At 29.7% G+C, this 25527-nt stretch overlaps 1 protein-coding gene and 1 long non-coding RNA gene across 3 annotated transcripts; both read left to right on the top strand.

The window, feature by feature from the left end:
• Nucleotides 1-212: 212 nt before the first annotated feature.
• LOC131020304 (truncated transcription factor CAULIFLOWER A-like) lies at nucleotides 213-20686 on the top strand. 2 transcript variants are annotated; one of them, XM_057949033.1, is made up of 8 exons: nucleotides 213-783; nucleotides 3398-3473; nucleotides 12491-12555; nucleotides 12859-12961; nucleotides 13055-13096; nucleotides 18073-18114; nucleotides 18446-18552; nucleotides 20335-20686. In XM_057949033.1, exons 1-8 carry the CDS (start codon nucleotides 599-601, stop codon nucleotides 20459-20461), a joined length of 747 nt encoding a protein of 248 aa, XP_057805016.1. In that variant the 5' UTR covers nucleotides 213-598; the 3' UTR covers nucleotides 20462-20686. The 2 variants fall into 2 exon arrangements, with proteins under 2 accessions (XP_057805016.1, XP_057805017.1); XM_057949034.1 differs by having other exon boundaries at nucleotides 222-783; nucleotides 12862-12961.
• Nucleotides 20687-21558: 872 nt separating this feature from the next.
• Nucleotides 21559-24659, top strand: LOC131020318 (uncharacterized). The gene is made up of 6 exons (XR_009100672.1): nucleotides 21559-21843; nucleotides 22981-23334; nucleotides 23413-23506; nucleotides 23689-23754; nucleotides 24042-24223; nucleotides 24424-24659. It is a non-coding gene; the product is annotated as an uncharacterized LOC131020318 (long non-coding RNA).
• Nucleotides 24660-25527: the final 868 nt, after the last annotated feature.

The raw sequence follows: 25527 nt of genomic DNA, 5'->3' as shown, positions 1-25527 counted from the left end.
TTTATATTTTTCATACCATACTTTTATTTTAATAAACACGCTTATTCCTTGAAGAAAGAAAGACGGGGGGACGGGCACTTATTAGAGAAAAAGAAGATAAGTGAAGTGAAGCCACAGTTATATAATTGATTAAAAAAGAGAAAGAAAAAGAAAAAGAAAGGAATGGGGATAGAAACAGTTTTTTTAGTCCCACTAGATGGGCTCAACCAATGAGAAATGGAAAACGCATCACCATTGGATCCACCTGGTTTTCCAAAACCATACATTCTACATCTGAAACCACTATTTCCTGCTTTTACTCCGCGCACACACACACCATATCACACATACTACACAGGGATAATTTAAGAATCAAATGCGATATTTCATATCTATCTCTCGCCCTTTATATATATATCGCGTTTTTGTGTGTGGGCAAAGAGACTAGGCAGCCGAGGGCAAGCGCGCATATGTACGAAAATGGCAAAAACCAGAGCGGGTATTATTCTCACTTTATAGAATAGAAGAGTATATATATATATATACATCTATATATATACTTGCGTGTTTGTGAGAGTGTGTGTGTGTGAGAGAGAGAGAGAGAGGGGATATATCAGAGATGGGGAGGGGAAAAGTGGAGCTGAAGAGAATAGAGAACAAGGTGAACCAGCAGGTGACTTTTTCGAAGAGGCGATCGGGACTGCTGAAGAAAGCTCACGAGATTTCTGTCCTCTGCGACGCCGATGTCGGATTGATGATCTTCTCCACCAAAGGAAAGCTCTCTGAATATGCTACTGATTCCTGGTAACCCTTCTCTCTCTCCTCTCTCTCTCTCTCTCTCTTCTGCTTCGCATTACGTGAAGGTTGACTCAACAGATTTTTGTTTCTTTCAATTTAATTACATACATAGTTCTGGTCAGACTCCTGATGATTCGCCAAATTCATGTTTTCTTCATGATTTCATTCCAAATTTGGTGAATTTTGTTTCGCCATTTTTGCAATGTTTCTCAAATGGCTTGCTTAATTTAGTACCCAAAAATAAATATCTTCCTTTTCTTTTGAAAAATATCTAAAAAATTGTCGTTTGGGGATATGCGACTGATTCCTCTTAAAATGTGCTAGATTTTTTAGCACACAACTTTCTTCGAGCTAAAATTCATAACTGTTTCTCTTTTTTCTCATGATAAGATCGTATTCTCCTTACCCCGACTTTTATGGTAATATTACTCACATAAAACTAAATATCTCTTCTTTAATTATATACTTATATAAAAATCTCAAATAATGTTAATATCTTTAAACTTAATCATCAACACGCAACCATCGAAACAAGTTTATCAAAGCTGTTGTATTAAATCTGAACGTGCAACTCTTCACTCTAAACCCCTAAATAGTAAGGAGCTTCGAGAAATTTATGCTTCGTTTTATTGTTGTTTTTTATTTAATGTTTTAAAATGATTTAATCACATGTTTGGCTCAAAACAAAATGCTGGTTTTGCGTCTTTCTGCAAATATATATACTCCCTGCTTTCTGAGATACTATAACAACTTTTAGGTTTTTTGTTTTGTTTCACGATATAAGATTTCCCCCCCCCCCCCCCCCCCATTTACCAAAAAATAAATATTTCTCCCCCCATTAAAATTTTCACTTTCCTCACTCATTCATTAAGATATTATTTAATTAAATTCATTTATCTCTTTCCCCTAAGATTATTTACTTCCCCCATATATTTTACTAGTATCAATCTTTCATTTAAATTCATAAGATTTTTTCTTCAACTAAGATTATTTACTTCCCCCATATATTTTTCACTTTTCTGACTTGCTCATTAAGATATTGAGTAAATTCATTTATCTCTTTCCCCTACAAAATACTACTACTATCAATCTTTCATTTAAATTCATAAGATTTTTTCTTCAACTAAGATTATTTACTTCCCCCATATATTTTTCACTTTTCTGACTTGCTCATTAAGATATTGAGTAAATTCATTTATCTCTTCCCCATCCAAAATACTCTCTAAAAAATAAAGGACTATCAATTTTTCATTTAAGTTTAAGTTTATAGGAACATGTGAAGAGATACATTAAGTTTAGTATGTGTGAAAATAGAATAAGTTCTTAAAATTTGGTGTTAATTAGTTCTTTTTAAATCTAGTGCAAAAGCTTAAACTATATATACATACAGGGTTGGGATCAGGGTAGTACTTATGTGTTTTTGTCTTTAAAGTAATGCAATATTGTATATATAATCATGCATCTTTTGAAAATTGTGTTACATTCGTATATGGAATAATATTAATGCGTGTATGTAATTTTGTGTTCAATATTATCCATGTTTAGTTGAGTGTTTTTAAAGGTTGAAAATGGATTAACTAATTGAATCCATTACTTGTTGTTTGGTTTGAGTAATGAGATAATCATTATCCTTATTTGATGGTAATCCAATCACCAAATTGTTACTCCTCCAAATAGAGGGGAAACAAAAGAAAGGGAATCCCTTACTAATGATTTTTTTCTATTGTTAAACCAAACACTCAATACAAATAATAGTTATTGTTACCATTCCACTCGTTTATTCTATTTCATTCTCTTTCCAATCCTCTACTTGAATCAAACGAGCAGTAAATAGTAGTAAATACTACCTGAGGGACAATGGTGCTATATGATATCTCTTAAATATATATGTATACGCATGGTTTTACTTTGCATATTCTAGTTTTTTGCGAGAATAAATAATTTACTTAGCAATCAAACTTATTTGTTTACCTTTATTTCTAAACATATTGTTAAGTGATTTGGATGGATTTTAGATGTTCTGTTATTTTGAAATTTTTTATTCGAACCCTTGTAATCAGATTGAACCATTAGTTTAATCTAATATACAACCTAAGATTCAATTTGAGTTGATTAATGTACATTTAATGTTCATCAAATGAGTCTCTTTTAATTGAGCTTATTTATAAGCTCATTAAAATAGTTTAGGAGCTTACAAGTATAAATGTAAAATTAAGTTTCAATCATTTATAAACTCTCTAAAAAATAAGTTACTCAACACCGATTTATTTTTTTCATAATACGATAAGAAATATTAGTTACAAATTGTCTTTGCTATGATTTTTTTTTTTTTTTTTTTTATCATATACCCTTTCAATTTTTCTCTTTAACTCAAAGTTCTCTCTCTAACTTATTAGTTAAATTATCCAAACATTTTGAAACTTATAAATTTTTGATACATTATACCTTATTAGCTCATACTATTTTTGTAAAATATTGAAACTTATAACCTCTCTAAAATAAGTTTGGTCAAATACTTTTAATTGGATCAAATTTTAGTGCTTAATTAATAGGTTTTCTTTTCTTTTTTAATAAAAGTTCATTTTAATAATGCTTTCAAATATGTTGGTTGAATTTACAGCATGGAAAGAATCCTCCACCGTTATGAAAGATCTTCGTCTGTTGATGGGCATAAGGCACCTGATCTTCAATCTCCGGTACATATTATAAATAGATTTATTCATATTTATATTACATTTTGGGTTGATTTGGATGCATGAATTTGGAACCATCAGTTTTCCCATATATAAATATAGTTCAATCATCCAGATTACATGTTACATTTCGGCTATACTGTACTGTGGTTTTGACTTTTATAAATTAGGAATTCATTTACTTAACAATATGAAATATAGGGTATGCATATATGATAAAGGAATATAATCGCTCCCCTTCCACCATTAACCTGTAATGTAATAGAGGTGGTCTTGAATACAACAAAGTGTACCTTACAATCGGGTGGTTGATGCACTCAGATCCTGATCCGTATTCTGATCAAAACTCGCATTTTGATCCAAATCGTGTAAACGACACTATTCGATTATATAAATGACACTGCATACAATTGACACTATTTTGTTATACATATGACACTGCGTATAAATGACACTGTGTATAATTGATACTATTCATAAATACAAGTGACACTTCCTGTAATTGACACTATAAAATTGTAAATGACATTATAACATTTTAAATGTTACAATGTTATTTATATAAACGAATAATGTCAATTATAAACAGTGTCATTTGTATAATCAAATAGTGTCATTTACACAATTTGGGTCAGGATGCAGGTCAACCTGATTGTACGGTACATTCGGTTGTACCTAAGCTTTTGTTAATGTAGTATTAACTTTAGAATATTTGACTCGGAGATAAGATTTGATATGTTTGATTACAACTTTCAAGATTAATAAAAATATATATATAGAGAGTTAGGTTATAGTGAGATTGTTATTTTTCGTGAGAATAATGAATAAGCCAATATATAGTGTTGAATAACAATATTTAAAATAATTAGTAAAATATTCGCTCACTCAAAGATTCGAACTTAGGTAAAAAATTTCATCCTCCATATAAATATCAGCATATGATACACTAAATCAACACCTAGAAATCAATCTAATATTTCACCATATATGAGAGATCTCATTAGAACCATTCCATATATATATATATATATATATATATACACACACACACACTAACATCTTATTTACTTCACAACACGAAACTTTTAGGGTATGTTTACTTGGCAGAAATTAATGTTAACTGGGAATATTATTCCTATAAAGTTATTTCATGGAAAATGAATTACTATAATAGAATCTTTTTCCTATGTTTGAAACCAAAAATAATTATTAGTATTTTGAATTTGTATCATTAAATAAATATAATTAATCAATATATTGACGATGAAGCGTAGGGGTGTCGATTGGTTCGGTTTCGGTTAATCATACCGAAAATTTTGGTTTACCGAAACCGAAATTAGCCACAATTTAAAAACCATTATTACCGATCCAATAATTACTTCGGTTATCCATTTATCGAGTCGGTTAACCAGCATCGGTTTTCGGTAAACCAAAATACCAAACATTTATGAAAAAAAAAATTAAATTATTATATTTAGGGACAATTTTTTTTAAAAAAATCAACAACACTATCATCAAAACAAATCACTGGGCGATTGGCGAAGATGACGACTGACGAATTTGATGGGGGTGAAAGTTGAAGGGTTTCAAATTATGGGTTATTGACTTATTGAAGACTTAGCCGTAAGTGGGGTTTTGGGAGGATGGGTTATGACTTATGGGTTGGCTTAGGCTATTTTTTAAATTAAATAATTATAATATATTAATAAATAATTAAATGGTTTCAAATTTTAGCCTGTTACCCAAGAGTCAGACTTAAGTTAATCAAGTCGTAACTCGTAAGTGGGGCTTAACCGCTTAAGGGTGAGCTTATACTATTTTTAAAATCACTATAAGAATTAATTACTTATAATATATTAATAAATAATTAAGTAAAAGTTCGGTTTTTCGGTTTCGGTTTCGGTTAATCCGAATACTGAAAAAAATCAAAAATATATTACCATTACCGATCCAATATCCAAAACATCGGTTTTTGGTAAACCGAAACCGGTTGGATATGGTTCGATTCGATAAATACCGAATTTATACCGAAACCGTTTAGACACCTCTAAATTGAAGTGTAGTCTGTTGATAAGATGCTTCTCATCCAATCAACGGATCGGAGGGTTCGAGTCACCTAGAGAGCTAAAAAAAATAATTAATCAACATATATATATGTATGTATATGTATATATAAAGCTAATTATATGCTTCTCTAATCAATTTTTTTTAGTGACAACAATATGCATTATTAAAGCTAATTATATGATTCATAATTCTAAAATTATGTTTAGATTTTCTTATATAATAATAATAATAATAATAATAATAATAATAATAATAATAATAATAATAATAATATACAAACTAAAGTGTGATTCATATTTCTAAAAAATGATTAGGATTTGTTTATAATAATATACAACATAAAGTATAATTCATAAGTCCAAGAATTAAATTAAAATTTTCTTAAAATAATAATAATAATAATAATAATAATAATAATAATAATAATAATAATAATAATAATAATAATATAAAACATCAAGTATGATTTATAGTTTTAAGAATTGAATTATGATTTTCTTAAGTTAATAATAATAATAAGAAGAAGAAGAAACAAATACAAAAATACCTACTAAACAAAATACAAAATGCATTTTATAAATAATACAAATGATATTAAATATATAAGTACAATCCTGATAATGACGAAAAAAATATTTAAGAAAAGTTAAGAAATAAGAATCCTAGAAAGTTGTACTACTTTTCTTATTTTCAGGATTTTTATTACTTTCAATAATTGATAAAAATTTAACCAAACATGTGAATTTAATACTTGTCTCCAATGAGACCAAGTGTATGAAAAAGACGGGCCGGGTCAGGGCTGGAGCGGATCGTGGGTTGCTTTTATGGGTAGGCCATCAAATAAAAGTTGTTATTGTTATAAGAAAAGGTAATTACTTTTAGGGGTTTTGGCAAATAAAATTATGAACTATTTCGAATTTGCAATTTTAGCGTGATTTTTGAAGTACAGCAAATTAAATCACCACCTTTTCAATTTTTGCAATTTCCCCCCCAATTTTTTTTGGTCGTCGGATTGTTGAGTTGGAGTTTACGTGGATTAGTTTGCCACGTAATATTCATGTTACAATGTTATTTTCAATAAAATTGTGGGATATTGAAAATTATGGTGCAAATATAGTATAATTTGGAGAAATTTTTAATTGAAATTGTATGAAACAACATCGTTTATGCCTAACATAAACGACGTCGTCTTTACTAATCCACGTAAACTCCAATTCAACATTCTGGCGATTGAAAAAAATTAGGTGGACGGAATTGCAAAAATTGAAAAGGTGGTAATTTAATTCGCCACTCGACGTTAAAATTGCAAATTCAAAATAGTTCGCGATTTTATTTGCCAAAACTCTTTACTTTTATAAAGAAAGATAATGTTTCAAAAACATGTACTTTTCTTTATGCTGATAATTACTTTTTTATCACAACAATAATTATTTTAAATTATTCGGCTCAGACCCGCAACCCGCACCCAAATCCACCCTGACCCGTGCCCAGAGCCGCTCCCCAGCCCCTAACTTGACCTGTCTCACTATGCATGCGGTATGATAGGAGAATTTGTATTAATATTTTGAAATCAAATTACTTTCCCATGACATAATCCGTGCCAAACAAACAAATCCTTACAATAAAGCAAATGTCTAATAGGTGTTATACAAATTTGTGTAATTTTGTATAATAGTGGAGAAAAATATCGAAAAATTAGTCTATCGCACTTACTTTATCGGAAAAATAGTAAATTCTTGATTTACTATAGTTTTAGGTATGGTATGATCTTGTATCAAATTTTTTGATACGATAACAATATCATTTTTTCAAATGCCGTAATATATATAAACAAAATCAGTATAAACTAAAATACTGAAATATTGATATACACTTTTAGTTGGTATATCTCCTATACCTTACCAAAATGAACTTTTTATATTATTCTATATTTCCTCCGTCCTCAAATATTGTATATTTTTCTTTTTTCGAAACTAACCCTTATATTTTAAACACCATTCACACTTATTATTTGCAAATATTCAATCATCTAACACATCAATTTTGATGGGTCCTTTTTTCTACTCAATTTTGGTGGATCATCTTTTACACTTTATACACATCTCATAATTATTTATTAAAACTCATGCCCTCCACTCCACTATACAATCTTCGTGGATGGATGGAGTATGAAATTAGTATTCTCTTCATCCACGAAAAGTATGTCGCTTTTGTCATTTTTGGTGTCCATTAAAAGTATGACACTTTCCTTTGTGGAACATGGCTCCACATATTTATTTTCTTATCTTTTATCCTAATACCTCTTGTTTACAAAAACAACCATTAATTCAATTTTAGTCATTATTGCATACAATGGTGAGACCATTTATCTACTATATAAAAATCTCTATCCATTTTATTAGAATATGTGCCCACCAAAAGTATCATATTTTTGGTGGACGGAAGAAGTAATAAAATATAAATAAACTATGTATTCATAATTACTAAAAAGTAATAAAAAATTACAAATTATATATTTATTGATAATTAAAAAATATGAATAAGATTTTCTTAAAATAAATTAATCGAATAAAAAAAACATACAATATACTAGGGTATGGGTATCTAAAAAAGAGAATCGCAAAAGTATGTGGGATAGCCAAGATACTATGCCATCATAAAAACTTAATGAAAAAGAATTTGTATTACTTAATAGTAATCATTACTTCCAATGTCCCCAAAAAATATTCTTTGAACAAAACGTCATATATTTTAATGAAAGTAGTTGAGTGTATTATAATCGGAGAAAAAAGATAATATTAGAATGATTAATTTAATTATTTATATTGTGATAAAAAAAATATAAATAAGTTGATATATTGAGGATAATAAGTGGAGTAGTGTGGTAATATTATAAATAAGTTGAGACAATAAGATTAAAAAAATAAGAAATCTGTGATAAGATAGTGTGCAAAAGTGAAAAAATGTACACTTTTGCGGGACGTACTAAAATGACAAAAGATACACACTTTTAAGGGACACATGGAGTATTATCGAATAATAGTAAGTATTATATTAAGTTTACAATATAATGACTATGATCTATATTATCGAATAATATAATTTGATGGAATGTGGTATGAGAACTTGGATACGATATACCGTACTAACCAAGTGACCCACCTCTAATTCTGTACATCACCTTTAAGGTAAAATACCTAATACCAAAGTCAATTATAACATATACTATTAACTTTAATACATTCATGCTAATGAGATCTAATTCAAATGGTAAATGGTAAAGTTAAAGTACCCAAATACTCTTTTTTTGTGAGAGTTTTTGGGTTCAATCTCGCTTGCATGCGGTGTAATTTTTCTACCTTTATGTGGGTAGTGATCCCGTGAAAAAGTCCCACAAAAGATAGTATTTAAGGGTTAAGCCCACCAAATTATTAAATTAAGAGGTGAATATTTTATAAATATTAAGTATGAATGTTGTTTAAAATATAAGTTCGAGTTTCTATAAAAAGAAAGCACACGTTCTTTGTAGAATAACAAAAATAGTAATAAACACACTCTTTGTGGACGGATGGATGGAGTAGAAAACCTGAATTATCCAATAGGTATCAATATTTTATATATGAACTATGAGAAAGGGTGGAATTATGACGGTTTAATTCGTTAATAAATTAATATATAATCATTATGTATCTCATCTAAATTAGGAGATGAAATGTAGAATCACATATATTTAGATAATTTATACAACTTTAATTTTAGCATACCATATGTATGTATTGCGTACTTATCACGTATTAATTCACGTTTAGCAAACAAAAATCTATTTCATGGTTAGTGAATGTCCTTTCTCTACATATTTGCATATACACATATGAAGCAAACTATTGTGAAGACATGCGTGTTGCCCAAAATCTTTCAATATTAAATAGAGGATCTCATTTAGTTATATACATTGTTTAATATGGTTAAGTGGTTGATATGATAGAATGACATATGAATAGAATAATCATCCATATATATGCTCTTATTTCTACAATTGGTATGTGTTTCCATAAAAAGTGGTGATTTATAATGGATTATACATTTCCAAATATCAAGAAATGTCCTTTTTATTCAGGGCGGAGCTGGAATTTCAAAATTGGACGGGCAACATTCAATCAAAAAATTTAAATATTTTTTTTCGAATGAAAGTATATATATATATATATATATATATATATATATTTATTTATTTATTTATTTTTTGAATTTTGAGAGTAGAATTAATAGTTCTGAGAGTGGAAAGTGGGAAGTAAGAAGAAGATAATGAAATTGGATATCCCGTAAGCTTCTTGAGAGGGAATGTCAAATAGAATATTTTAAAATTTCAGGTGGAAAGTCAAGAAAAAACCACCAAATTATAAATAAATAGAGGGCAAAAGTGCAAATAAATGGGAGGATAAAATTGCAAAATATCAAAATAATAGTTTTTTTTTTTGACATAATCAAAATAATAGTTAAGTATATTAAACAAAATAATATTCTTACCGAACGATGGCCTAGTCATGCCTGAGCCTGGAACTGCCCTGCTTTTAGCTACCCTTCATAGATTTACTTCACATTGAGCCAAAAACAAATAATATATAATTATTGAATCTAAAAATAAAATAGTCACTTTTGCTTAATGAAAGCAAATAGTAGTTAAGTTATATTTCATTAATTCGTTCACGAAAAAATTGTTATTTTTATTTACAGTAATATGATCAACACAACTCACTAACATTTAAAATGAGATATTTACTCCACTAACAAATTCATTCATATTTTATTAACACTCAAGCTGTTTACAATGTGACACGTTTTTTTTACAGACGAAAAGAGTATAAATATACCATCTACTGTTACAAAAATACTCTAAAATAAGCACATTAGAAAATTATTAGATAAAGCTATTAACCAATCATAGGAAGTATCATTCCATTTATACCATTATTTGAATAGAAAATTATTAGATAAAGCTATTAACCAATCATAGGAAGTATCATTCCATTATACCATTATTTGAATTCTAACGTTATTCTATTCATACATAATTTCATCCATTCATACCAATAATCTCCTCTCTGATGGCCAAATTTAGTAGTCATTTTACTAACTCACTGCATACAAGCTTAGAGCAACTAATATCGAAACTTGTATGTGAAGTTGGAACCTAACTGTATCAGTGTCTAACTCATGAAATTCATTTCTAGATCTTTAACCTCAAATTGAAGTTAGTAATCAATGTATCGTATGAATAGGCATCTCATCTAGGTTTAAATATTAGAGGGTAAATATGGCTACTCGTGATTATGTTGGTTCATTCGTAAATTTTATTAATTTATTCGGTATTCTTATTTATCACGAAAAATAGACATCTCATTAGAACCGCATCTTATATATACAGAGGAGGAGACCAAAATAAAAACACCTCTTAGATTATAAAATAAGAACCATTTTCAGTTCTTAGATCATTAAGATCTATAGTTAATTCATCACCTTGGTGGATGAATTCATGGTCCTGAGTTCGAGTATCATAGGTAGCAAAAAAATTATTTTTCGGAATTCAGACATTTACACAGAGAATTTAGACGTATTTTACATAAAATTCATACATTTTAGCTAGTCGTATTTTATAGATTAAGAGTGTTTATACCCTAATTCTCCCCTATATATATATATATATATATATATATATATATATATATATATATATATATTATAGTAAAAATTACAATTTAAAATAAAAATTGAGAACACTGCAACTGACGTGTAAAATTATTGCATTCGTTGTGCAATTAACTGCGTGTGTGTGAAATGGTTGTATTGAGATTCTTCATATATGGTGAGGTCTTAGATTGATTTGTAAGTGTTGATTTAATGTATCTTATGGTTGATATTTAACTCGAGAGGAATTTATTTTTTACCTGATTTCGAATCTTGAAAAGAACGAAAATTTCATCAATTTTTTGAGTATCGTTATTTATCACTATGTACAGTTTTATTCAATATTATATATTGTCTTATTCATTATTCTCATATCTCACGAAAATTAGCAATCTCACAAGAACCTAACCATCTATATATATATATATATATATATATATATATATATATATATAAAGGAGAGATTCAAATGAGAGTGGAGATTTATAATGAGAAACAAAGAACCATTCTCATATCTTGGATCATGAAAATCAACGGTGGATGCATTATCTAGATGAATGAATGCACCACTGGGGTTCGAATTCTTAACATATAAAATACGAACTAGCTAAAATGTATGAATTCTATGTATAACACGTATGAAATCGTTGTGTAGATGTATGAATTGAGAATTGGTGAAATTTCTCCATGATTTGAATTGGTTATCGATGCGGTATAAAAAACTTATTCATATCAATTCTCCATCTCACAAAAGATAGCATTATCACGGAATCATCTCTGGTGAAATTTCTCCATGATTTGAATTGGTTATCGATGCATTATAAAAAAAATTCATATCAATTCTCCTTCTCACAAAAGATAGCATTATCACGGAATCATCTCTCTCCATGTCCCTATTTATGTATATATATTTGTTTGTTTCTGGATGATAATTGACCTTATATTCAATTTTAGTGAATTTGTGGATATAAAGGATATTGAGTTTTGACTAAAACACGTATGAATTCGTTGTGTAGATGTATGAATTGAGAATTGATGAAATTTCTCCATGATTTGAATTGGTTATCGATGCATTATAAAAAACTTATTCATATCAATTCTCCTTCTCACAAAAGATAGCATTATCACGGAATCATCTCTCTCCCTGTCCCTATTTATGTATAGATATTTGTGTTTCCGGATGATAATTGACCTTATATTCAATTTTAGTGTATTTGTGGATATAAAGGATATATTGAGTTTTGACTAAAACAAGCAATATTGGGCAGGGAAGCTGGAATGTAGAACTTGGCAAGCTTAAGACTAGATTGGATGTTTTGCAAAAAAATCACAGGTATACAATTTATCAAGCTATATTTTATAATGTATTATTGCACAATATCTCCTATCACACTATGGATGATTGCCACGTGCCAAAAGATTAGAAATCTACCTAATTTTTGCTATTGAAATTTACGAAAATGATAGTATGATTTTGCTTTGCATGTACAGAAAATCAAGAATTTTCAATGTCCCTTAACATGTGGTGAATCTGGTGATGCGATAGGAGATATTGCACAATAATGTAACCATTTGCTTTTGCTTTTTTGCCTCGAACCCAAACCCAATAATTTTAATAAAATTTGTTGTAACTAAGCAGGAATTTATCAGGAGAGAACTTGGAATGTCTGAGTTCGAAGGAGTTGCAGAACTTGGAGCATCAACTTGATACTTCTCTCAAAAAACTTCGCTCTCGAAAGGTAATTAATGGCTACTCGAATTTCTAATCATCCTAAGGCCTTGTTTTTAAGTATTCATAATTTAATATTGGAAATTTCATTCATTTTTGGCAGAATCATCTCATGAATGAATCCATTTCAACGATGCAGAAGAAGGTGAGAACTTAATTAGAAAGCTTTTGAATCTCATGCATGTGTGTCGTTATGTTTTGAGTCTTAACATTATTTGGTCACAATTGACTGCTCTCTCTCTCCCTCTATTCATCCTATAGACCTTGATGATTTTAAGGGTTGAAAATAGTTGTTCATTCTCATTTTAAATAATAACTCTCATTTGAACCTTCTCGTATATATATATATATAGGGTTGAGACTTAGGGAGAATGTTATCTTTGGTGAGAAATGAGAATATGCATTTTTATTGTATTCTTTCTCTATAGTTATTCTTTGGGTTATTAGCCTGTAAATACACGAACTTTTTATATTTTCTGAAATTTAACATGATTTTTATTTTTAGCCCACAAACACACGAACTTAACATTTTTTCTGATTTTTGACATCTACAAGAAAAAATTCTAAAATACTATTAACGTGAAGGCCGGTATACCATGTCATTCACTCTCTAATCCAAATAATGAATCAAATTACTCTATTCAAGTGCATATTTCGTAGTTCACGTCATGTATTCCGGCCTCCATCTCCACAATAAATAGAGTTTTTTAATGTCGATGTCAAAAATAAAAAAAAATGTTAAGTTCGTGTATTTGTGGGCTAAAAATAAAAGTCATGTTAAATTTCAGAAAATATAAAAAGTTCGTGTATTTACAGGCTAATAACCCAAAATCTCATTTCTTACTACATTTAACCATTTTTATTGTATTCTTTCTCTATATATATCATATATATGCATCAGAAGTAGATCTTTATTATCGAGGCCGTTCCCACAATCATTTGAACCTTTTACTTTATATATATATATATATATATATATATATATATATATATATAGGGAGAGGTTCAAGAAAGAACCATAAATAAAAAAAGACCGGAGAACCATTTTCAGCCATTCGATCATCAAGATCTACGGTGGATGCATCATCTTGTTGGATGAATGCAGATCCTGGGTTCGAATCCTGAAGGGAGCATTTATTTTTTATTTTTTTGTGCATTAATTTTAACAGCGAATGCATTAATTTTTACAGTGGATGCATTAGATTTGATGGTTCTCCCGTTCTCACAAATAATGTAGTTCTCTCTAGAACCACACCCTATATATATATATATATATATATATATAGGGTCAGCTTCAATGGAGACCACTTCCCTATATAGAAAATAGAGACCAAATCAGAACCATTGATCTCACCAAAATCAATGAATCAGATTAATCCGAATTATTCAAGTTTAGGAAATCCCGTAAATTCCTCATTTTCCAATTTTGGGAACCAACGAATATTATTATGAACTTACGAATATACTAATATTCGTCGTTGTGTTCGTATAAAAAACAAATGAACATACTAATGTTTGTCGATATGTTCGTATAAAAACAAATGAACATACAAATAAACATACTTATGTTCGTAAGTTCATAATAATGTTCGTTGGTTCCCAAAATTGAAAAATGAGAAATTTACGAGATTTCCTAAACTTGAAGAATTCGGATTAATCTGATTCATTGATTTTGGTGAGATCAATGGCTCTGATTTGGTCTTCATTCTCTATATAGGGGAGTGGTCTCCATTAAACTCTTCCCTATATATATATATATATATATATATATATATATATATCTTCTTCAATTCATTTACTAGCAAAATGGTGTGTTGACCACACATAAAAGTTGTGAATTTTAGATAGAAAATGAGGTCATTCTGTACCCTTTCATTGATTTTGGTGAGATCAATGGCTCTGATTTGGTCTTCATTCTCTATATAGGGGAGTGGTCTCCATTAAACTCTTCCCTATATATATATATATATATATATATATATATATATATATATATATATATCTTCTTCAATTCATTTACTAGCAAAATGGTGTGTTGACCACACATAAAAGTTGTGAATTTTAGATAGAAAATGAGGTCATTCTGTACCCTTTTTCTCTGAAATTCTTGATCTAATTTGAGTTATTAGATGAGAGAGTCTGCACATGAATTTTCATTTAACATAGTATTTCGTAGTCTAATATGATCACCTCTAAACATGTCACATTCAAGTCCGTCTGAGTGTCTTACATGAAAAATAGTGTCTGCAATGTTAAAAAGTGGTATTTTCTTGAAAAATTAAGAGGGTGTTTGGCTAAGCTTATTTCAAAGAGCTTAGAGCATTCCCAGTAGAAATCCCAAAATTATGCTCCTATATTCCTCCCTAAAGCTTGCCTATTTAATTTTAGGATCTCGATTTTATAAATGCATACACCAGATCTCCTATTTTCTACATAAAAATAATAATTATGTGTGGGCCCTACTAATTATAAGCTTAAAATAAATTTAGGGTGGGTGTAAATTTAAGATTGAATTTAGGTGGGTGTAAAATTTTTTGTGGGCCCCATCCAATTTAGGGGATCTGCTGGATGCATTTTTTATCTCATTTTCAATTGTTTTAGCCTAAATTTAGAGTTAGTGATGCATTTAGGTGATCTGTTGGGAGTGCTCTTATAAGATGTAATTTTTAAGAGCTTATAAGTTGTCAAAGTGTTTGGATAATTGAGCTTATAAGCTAGAGAGAGAAAATCGAAGAAAATGAACTTGAATGATATATAATGAAAATAATAAATTATAGTTGAAAAATATTTGTAAAATGATTGTTGCATATGAGATTATAAAAAAATAAGTTGGGGTAGAGGAACTTATTTTTTGGGGAGCTTATAAGCTCTTTGAATTTATTTTTGGAGCTTATAAGCTGTTTGGAAACTTATTTTGCCAAACACTTTGGAGGAGCTTATAAGCTCCTAAACAGCTTATAAGTTGTTTTGAGAAACACCCTCTAATTTGCATTAGATACTTCATATGTAGGTAGCATGTGTAGTCATGATATATGATCATCAATTATCATTTCCATATTTGACTGATGTTCATGAACATCTTCTACTGGCCGGTTGTCTATGACTGAATCTTTACATTTAAGATACTGATCTGAATCTCTAAGGAAATTATCTGAACTTAAGATACTTGTAATCCAGGCTAATCTGAACTGTTTCATGGGTTTTGAAAATGGGGTGTTTTGTTAAGCTCATTGTAGAAAGCTTATAAGTTCCAATAACTTATAATTAAAATGCTTGAAGAGTTTATAAGATGTAAGATCTCAAGAGGTTATAAGTTATCTAAGTGTTTGGATAATTGAGCTTACAAGCTATAGAAAAAAATTATAGTTAGAGAGAAAAAATCGAAAGAAGATGAAATTGGAAAATTGTATATTAGAAATAACAAATCATATACAGTAATGTTATTTTTTGTAAATTTATAAGGTTATGAAAATATAAATTGGGGTTAAAGAACTTATTTTTTGTGAAACTTATAAGTGTTGGAACTTATTTTTACAACTTATAAGTTGTTTAAAAACTTATTTTGCTACATATACTTTACAAGGGCTTATAACAACATATAAATTATATGTTGTTATAAGCCCTTGTAAAGTATATGTAGCAAAATAAGTTTTTAAACAACTTATAAGTTGTAAAAATAAGTTCCAACACTTATAAGTTTCACAAAAAATAAGTTCTTTAACCCCAATTTATATTTTCATAACCTTATAAATTTACAATTATAAACTATTATAAAATTTACAGAGCTTATAAGATAGTCAAACACCCCTCTAAAGCAAAATACTTGACATAGTATTAGATAAAAAATGGGGGAAAACCCCACAAGAACAAAGAAATTAATTATAAGAAATTCAGATTGTGGATGACATTAGGTATACTCTGTTTAATCACTTAATTCCCAGAACTTCACAGCAATTTAGAACTAAACCCACAAGAACAAAGAAATTAATTATAAGAAATTCAGATTGTGGATGACATTAAGTATACCCTGTTTAATCACTTAATTCCCAGAACTTCACAGCAATTTAGAACTTTTAAGAAATGGACCTTGCATGACTCAAATAGCCCTTATCAATTACATTAGCCTGAGTTTTGGAGAATGCATGAGAAAATAGCGAACAAGTCAATAAAATCTATGAACAAATCAATGTACGGTATGAACAAACATTTTGATCTTGGTTCGAATCTTGAAGGGGGTGATATTTTCACCATATTTACTAGATATGTCTGTTCATGAGTTATGTTACTACTATACTCTATGGTGCATCAGTTTTACCTGAACTCAATACTGCTACGGCAACGTACATGTATAAATTGAAATAATGAACAATCCTAGTAGCATTTTTTGATGGTTCTGGGGGAGGAGATTGTGTGTCATTTGCAATTAAGCCCATGTTTGGTTGGATGTTTTTGGAGATTGGAAAGTGAATCAATTACTCATTGTTTGATTTGGATAATAAGATAACCATTACCCTTACTTACGGGTAATCCAATCACCCAATTTGTTACCTCTCAAAATAGAAGGAAAACAAAAGAAAGGGAATCCCTTACTAATGATTCATTTCTATTGTTAAACCAAATACTCAATAAAATAAAGTAATGCTTATTGTTATCATTCCACCCCTTTATTTGATTCCATTTCCTTTCCATTCCTCTACTCGAACCAAACGACCACTAATATAGGACTTTTTTTTTTTGAACTCATTATTATAGGAACCCCTATGTTGTGTGCTCCCTCCGTCCCACTCCAAATGTCTCCTTTTTTTTGGGCACGAAGATTAAGAAATGTGTATAAAATAGATAAAGTGGGTTAGTGAAAATTGTTTAAATATTAAGTATAGAGAGATAGTGTATTGCCAAAAAAGGTATGGGACATTTGGAGCGGAACGTCTTATTATGAAAAGTGGGACATTTGGAACGGGACGGAGGGAGTAATATTTAGAATCCGTGCAAGAGTACTAGAATGGGCAACACAAATAATAGTAAATTCATTATGAAAATCAAGAATTTAAAGAGCTAGCAACTGCATATGTATCACTTTTTACCATCATTGCTTACATCCACAAAATTAATTTGTTTCAGGATAAGTCATTGCAGGAGCAAAACAACTTGCTTTCCAGAAAGGTAAACTTTATATATCCTCATGGAATAATATTAGTCAAGAATGGGCACATATATATAATATAGTCACGATATGGGAAATTTAGGCAGTTTAGATAGCCATTTTTTTTTTGCTCAAGTGAAAATTTAAAACTTATGTCCCTTTGGTCAATTTTTTGAAAAAATGACTAAATTACCCTTCATTTGGCAAAAATTATTTGATTTTGGTTATAACTTATTCTGATTCCGCATTAATTAAACCGTAAGATCAATAGTATATTTGAGGATTGATTATAAGTTATGTCATACATCGAAAAAGTGGCTAAAAAATAAAGTTGATGTACTGATGGTGTAGATCAAGGAGAAGGAGAAGGAGAAAGAATTGGGTGAAGAAACGGGTCCAGCCCAGAATCAGCACATGTGTGTTGATGTGGAGCAGCACCTTAGCTCTTTGAACACCAGGTTCAATTTCCATACTATTTTAAAGAATTAATTGATGCCATATCTATATATCTATATATCTATATATAATATGAAAACACAGTTTGTGGCACTTTTGCAATAAAATCATCAATTGAGGATAATGATATAAGTTAAAGCAAAATTGAGAGAGGAGAGATAATATAACTAATTCCCACTAGCCGAGATAAATGGAAAAAGAGTGAGGAAAGATAAAATGGGAGAGAGAATGGAGAACTAAAAAGAATGTTTAATATTTAAAATTTTAAATAAGTATGATTTCTTAATTTGTTATAATTTATTTTTAATTATTTTTATCATGAATTTTAATCTAATAGGATTATTGAATTTTTTTTATGAAAAAAATAATGTAATATAAAGATCTTATATAGATTATAATACAATTCTCTTCCTAAAGAATGTTGTTTCACTCTTTATTTATTTATTGAAAAATAGTCAAATTTGTTTCTTTTTTCTTTTTTCAATATTAATCTTAAATTAAAGCTTATATTTAATTTGAAATAAAGACCGACACACACAGTATATAATATGTATATAGACACACACACATCAAAACATTATTTTATATAGACACACACGCATTAAAACATAATTTTACAATATGTTCCCCCACCAATTTAGTGTCAAATTTAGAATAATAATAACAATTATCAATTGATGCCTTATTTGTTAGCAAATATCGAGGGAAAAAAATGAGAGAGGACAAGAAAATATCGGCCAAATAAATTAGAGAGTAGATACGAAAGAATGATAGAGAAAAAGAGAAGATATGTCTAAAAAAATTATGCTTTTAAAATTTTAAATAATTATAACTTATTCGTTCGTAATTTATTTAAGTTTATTTTACATCAGTATTTAATTTAAGATGTATATTGAATAATTTATTATGAATAAAAAATATGTAATATAAATATTTTATATAGACACAAATAAGATCATTTCCCAAAAGAACACTATTTCACCATTCATTTTCTAAAATTTGTCAAATTTTATTTTGATATGCATATTTAATCGAAGAATTTAGTTAAAATTTGAAATTAGTATAAAAATAATAAATAAAATACTTGGAACGAATAAATTATGATTATTTAAAATTTTGTACATAATTTATTCTCTATCATCTATATTTGCTTTTATTTTTTGATGAATTTGCTATATTCATTATTAATTAATAAAATTAGTTGGTATTTTAACTATTGACAATACAAATTTGACAATGTATACATTTTCGAGCTTAGGTTCTTAATTGAGTAATTAATGTGAATTATTTTATTTTTAAAAATACTCCCTCCGTCCACGAAAAAACTTTATTGGAGGGAGTGATACGAGTTTTAAGAAAAAATTGTTGAATGTATTAAAAGTGGAGAAAATATTTTTAAGGGTATTGAGATTTGAAAATATATTTTAATTAGTATTGAAAGTGAAGGAAAAAGTGAAAAATAAGGATAAAGCAGCACTTATAAATATCTATTTACCCTTATTTTTCACTTTTTCATCACTTTCATATTTGCTTATATTGTAATATGAAGTTTTTTTGTGGATATCACAAAAAATAGGTAAGAAGTTTTTTTTTTTTTTTTTGTGTGGATATCATTAGCTTATATTGTAACAATGTTTATAATTTATATTTATTCATTTCAAATATCGTTCAATTTTGATGATGTGCATCGCGCGAGTGAACATACTAGTGATATTATACAATGGAGTAGTTTTTAATTAATTAATTAATATGTGATGGTGATGGTGATGGTGATGGTGATGCAGTGAAACATACGAGAACGAGGGAGACGTTGGCCAAAGTGAAGGTTGTAATAACAATGAGGTGATCACGACGGCGCCGCCGTGGATGCTACGCCACATCCAAATGCAAGGGCAAAACGGGCAGACGTAAACTATGATAAATAGAGCTTGCTGTATGTGTGTGTATATATATTGTGTATTATATATAGAACGTTATGCGTTTTGCAGAGGAGAAAGAAGTGAAGCATAGTTTGGCTACATAAACAAGTTTACAGGTCATGAATATGTTGCAATATAGTGTATGTTTTTGGAAACAGATCGACGTATGTACCTGCACCTGCTTAAGGAATGATATATACTCCACTTTCCTCTTCAACCGCTTCTTATTTACGTTTTCATCAGAATTAATTAGCATTCAACAAATTTCAAATTGCTACTTGGGATACTGATTTTCTTTTTTAACTTATAGCCATCAACTTAGAAATGGTCATGGACTTCTCCTCCCCTAGTTACAATACAATAAATTGTTTCAATACTAACATGACATTTGATAAATAGTGATACTTATAAATATCATTAAATAAAATTATGGTATTTTGAGTTGGGTAGTTAGTGTCACAAAAATAAAGTAAATTTAATGACATTTGAAGGTGTAACTATTTTTGTGACATATAAAAGTGTAGTTATATTTGTGATTATAAAAGAGTAATTATTTTTATGACAAAATATATTATAATTAATTCTCTAAGAAATACTCTCTCCGTCTCAACGAAGTTGAGTCGTTTCTCTTTTTGGAACAAATTCATTAAAGCCACTTTTTCATTCACTCTCTTTCATTTTATTTTTTCATTCAATTTTTCATTAAACACTAGCTCCTTAAATCTCGCGTCAATAAACACTACAACAAAATGGGGCTATGGGGACTCTTATATTAGGACTATTTCGTGATAAGTGTCCTATTACTAGAATAGGACTTTCAGCCTTAAAATGTCTTCGTATGAAGCATTCCGTATAAATAACACAATCAATGACTATGACATATGATGATTTGTAGTCTATTTATTTTGTAATTTTAAGAAAAATTAAAATAATACTTCTGTGAGAGAGTTTAAGCAAGTCTTGCATAATTTTTATTTTTATCAAAAAATTAACAGCAATTTTTATTTCTATTAATAAAAATATAAACGAATTATTTTATAAGAAATTAAAAGCAATTTTTACATTTTTTGATAAATAAGAAAACTATACTAGTATTTGTTTTTCCAAAAGAAACTAACAAATCAAACTCACGCAAATTTGGAACCCCAAATCCAAATTCGCGGCAAGGAAAATTGTATCTTCATCGGTGCCGGCGTTTCTACCGAGATCGGCGGCCGCCGACAGAAGACAGGCATCGTCATCATCCTCATCTTCACCATATTCTTCTCCCAAAGCCAATAAGAAAGTCACGGACAATCGTCTCGCTTCCGTGATTGATGCCGTCAATGACCGCAAACTCCCGCCGGAGCTCCGCGGACAGCGCAACAACGTCAGGTGAACATTACTTTCAAATAATTCCGATTTCTCGGAAAATATTCGTTAGATTGCTTGAATTCCATATTTTTATTTCCTTTGATTTTCTGAGCTCTCTTAATTTCTAGAGATTTACCTGTTGGATAATTTGGATCTGTTTCATTTGATTTATTTGTATGTATGTGTGTTTGGCCGCTATCTCCATACTTGTAGGAATCTGTCTTCCTTTGTAGAAATAGTTTGCTAATAGTTGGAAATTGCAGCTGGTTTGCATATTACTTCAATTAATATGTGAAATTCTAGCAATTTGAGTGGCTGAGTACTCTAATGGAGAATTATGAATATGTAGTATATTACCACATCTATATTCGTCAATGTTACAATAACAGCATAACGCAAAGCCAAGTAATAAGGAAATAGAACATGAGATGAAATACTATTTTGCACACAAAGTTCTGTCTTGATATGCTCCATGTTTAGATCCATTTTTTGGTTATTGTAAATTGTAATAACCTTATTCTGGTTACGATTCTACACATATTTTAGATGCCTATTTTTATCTTAGGAGTTACTAAACATTTTCAATTCGTCAATCTCTTCTAAATTTTAGATTATAGCTGCTAAATGATTTTATTGTTGAGAGAATGTCAATTCTTCAACATCAGAATGTTCATGGCTGATATAGCTCTTCCTTTGTAAGTATTTAGTCATAACCCGGCTCATATTAACTAGTTTTCTGTCTTGGTGATAATAATGTTAGGAGCTCTTAAATCTGAAGATTTTATAGTTATGTTACTCTGCACTTTATTGACTTAATACATTTTTTAGGCTTTGGATTGGCTTGTCATCTAGGTGTTTTAATAATCTCATACTTGCATTTCTTTGTGTGGTGGCTCTGGTTTTCTTTTTCTGTCAACTATCAGAGTTGAGGGGTATTTCTGAAAATTTCTGGAATGTAGTCATATCTTGTTTGTGTAGGACTTCTGTTCTTGAAAAAAATTAGTGCCACTGTCACTCATTTGATACGTTGAATGTTTACAAGCTAATATTTTAATAATTGTCAGTTACACCATTACGTATCTCAGGGAAGTCATGTTTTCTATAGCAGTAGCCATTTTGGGACTCCTCTTATTTGCTCTGCTCATTGGTAATATGCAGGTATATATCTAAGCTCCATACCTCAAGTGACTTGCCACAAGCTGAAAAGATTGCTCTTTCAAATTTGTTACTCGAATGCAAACTCAAATTTAGTTATATCAGAGAGATTCTAGTTACTCGGGGCTGGAAAGTCCATCGCTGAAATAAAGAAAACCTTCAAGGTGCGGTCTGCAGGGTCAAGTATCCCCCCCCCAAGAAGATGTCGTCTGTGGACACGACCTCCTCCAGAGACGTCTCTGTGAGCAATGCCAGTGACATTGAATCGGAATGGATAGAGGAGGATGAGCCTGGTGTACACATCACCATCAGACAGCTTCTTGATGGCACTAGAGAGCTTCGCCATGTCAGATTCAGGTCTCCATTTCTCATACAAAGCTCACCATAGATAGATAGCATTTTCACTCGGTTAATAGCTATGTTGATGTGTTTCAGCCGTGAAAAATTTGGAGAGGTGCATGCCAAGCATTGGTGGGAAACTAACAGGGACATGATACAAACTCAGTATCTTTGCTAGAACCAAGCTAAGGTGCATCAGACTGATATTATCATATTGTGTTGGTAGCTATTTTAGCGCGGTCTAATACGTTGTTTTTTGAGAAGTGTATTAAGGCCATTATCACTCTCCTCCTCTTCTCCATTTATTATTCATAACTATAGCTTGAGAACAAACGAACCTGCTGATAATCTCCATATATTTATACTTTCCAGATATAGAACGTGGATCCTTGGTCATGCATGCTATTGTTGCTGCCACTACACTTTCAGATCTTCTAGGTAAATTTGATTTTTCCATTGATAAAAATATGTGATGATTTGTATACATCTCAGAATAGTATTTTTAATGTGCCTTAAATCAAATAATAGCATTTTAAGAACATAATGATAATGTGAGTTACTCTTCAGAATCCTACATTTGTTGAATGTAATTTTGCTGCTGATTTCTATGCGACTTCAGAGAATAAAGGTTGTATATTGCCAATGATTTTCCTAGATGTTGATCATATTTTTGTAGAGTTTGTAAAACTAGATCATATTCAAACTAGTTCTTCTTTTGTTTTCAGGTGATCAACGATGATGATGATGTTCGAAGAAGATTGATATGGTCTAGGATTTGGTGATATACAACGATGCATTGCTTGGCCGTATTCCAATAGAATGGGATGAAGAACTAATTAGGTCGTATTCGAATTTATCTACAATTGGAGACGCAATCGGAACATGCATTGCTTGGCCTCGCCCCTTGGTAATCATCTTTATTTGTCTATGTTGTTGATTATGTTTGTATGCTTGTTCTATTTTAAAATATTGATAGCATTTATTCTTTCTTTGTTTTCCCTAGAAACACATGCTTGCTAAGTTCAACTTTCACTCTTATTCAATTATCTAGTATCCTGATGTTGGAATAACCACAATTCCAATGGGTTTTTCTCTTGCAAATTTTAGGTGAAAGCTAATGACGATTTGGATTGATGAGAAGCTGAATAGCTTTAAAAGTGGAGCCTAGATGTCCCATTCTAAAATAGTTGGTACCAAAGAGAACCTATTCCAAAACACTTGATATAATACACACTATGTAATAAGCTTCTTTACTCATGATTGAGATCCTTTACCAGAATATTCCTTGGTGATGTTTGAAATTTCAAATTTGATAAAGTATTGTTATATTGGGATTGATCTCATATTTGTTGGATTATTGTTACGTAGAATATCGCGGATATTAGGAAATATTAGTTAATTTAGTTATAACATTATTTTCATATTATAATTGTATTTTAAAAGCCTCCTAGCATCCTAAAATAAGAGACTCCAATCATCCCCAAATAGGACGGCAAAAAAGTTTTATTACGGATCTTTTGGCAAACTTTTAATAGGACACTCCTGAGCATCCTAAAATGAAGCGTCCCAGAATAGGACATGCTCATGCGTCCTATTATACATATTGTGACTAGCGCAGATAGGATTCATTTCTATTATATTGTGACTAGCGCAAATAGGACTAATTTTGGGAAAGTCCCATACAAGGGAAAGTCCTATTGTTATATTGCATAATAAGACACTTATGAGTAGGGGTGTGCATTCGGTTATATGGTTCGATTTTTACTAAAACCAAACCAAACCATATTTTAATTCAGTTTGAAAAAAAAACCGAACCGAATTAACCGAACAAACCGAACCGAATTAACCAAAATTTTCATAGTTAAAACCGAACCAAACCGAAAAACCGAATTAATCTAAAAAAACCGAAAAAATCAATTTTTTTAAAAAAATCGAAAATTCCGAAAAAAAATAAAAAAACCTATTAAATTAAAAAAAATATTTAAATTTAGATATTATAAAATTACAATTAAAATATTATATATATATATATATTATATATATATATATATATTATAAATATATAATTCGGTTTTTCGGTTTTGTTCGATTTTAAAAAATCCGAACCGAAAAATCGAAATTCTATGAAAAATAAAACGAACCGAACCGAAAAACCGAAAAAACCGAACCATATTTTAAATTTTTGGTTTGGATCGGTTCGGTTATTCGGTT

This window comes from Salvia miltiorrhiza, chromosome 4 (assembly GCF_028751815.1).
Source record: "Salvia miltiorrhiza cultivar Shanhuang (shh) chromosome 4, IMPLAD_Smil_shh, whole genome shotgun sequence".
Classification (NCBI taxonomy): Eukaryota; Viridiplantae; Streptophyta; class Magnoliopsida; order Lamiales; family Lamiaceae; genus Salvia; species Salvia miltiorrhiza.
Note: the sequence above shows the minus strand (reverse complement) of the source record. Positions and strands in the feature narration are given on the sequence as shown.

Coding starts and splice junctions, on each gene's coding strand:
- LOC131020304 (XM_057949033.1), top strand. CDS start 599: ATGGGGAGGGGAAAAGTGGAGCTGAAGAGAATAGAGAACAAGGTGAAC. Junction 12,962..13,054: donor AAAAACTTCGCTCTCGAAAG/GTAATTAATGGC, acceptor CATTTTTGGCAG/AATCATCTCATGAATGAATC. Junction 13,097..18,072: donor TTTCAACGATGCAGAAGAAG/GTGAGAACTTAA, acceptor AATTTGTTTCAG/GATAAGTCATTGCAGGAGCA.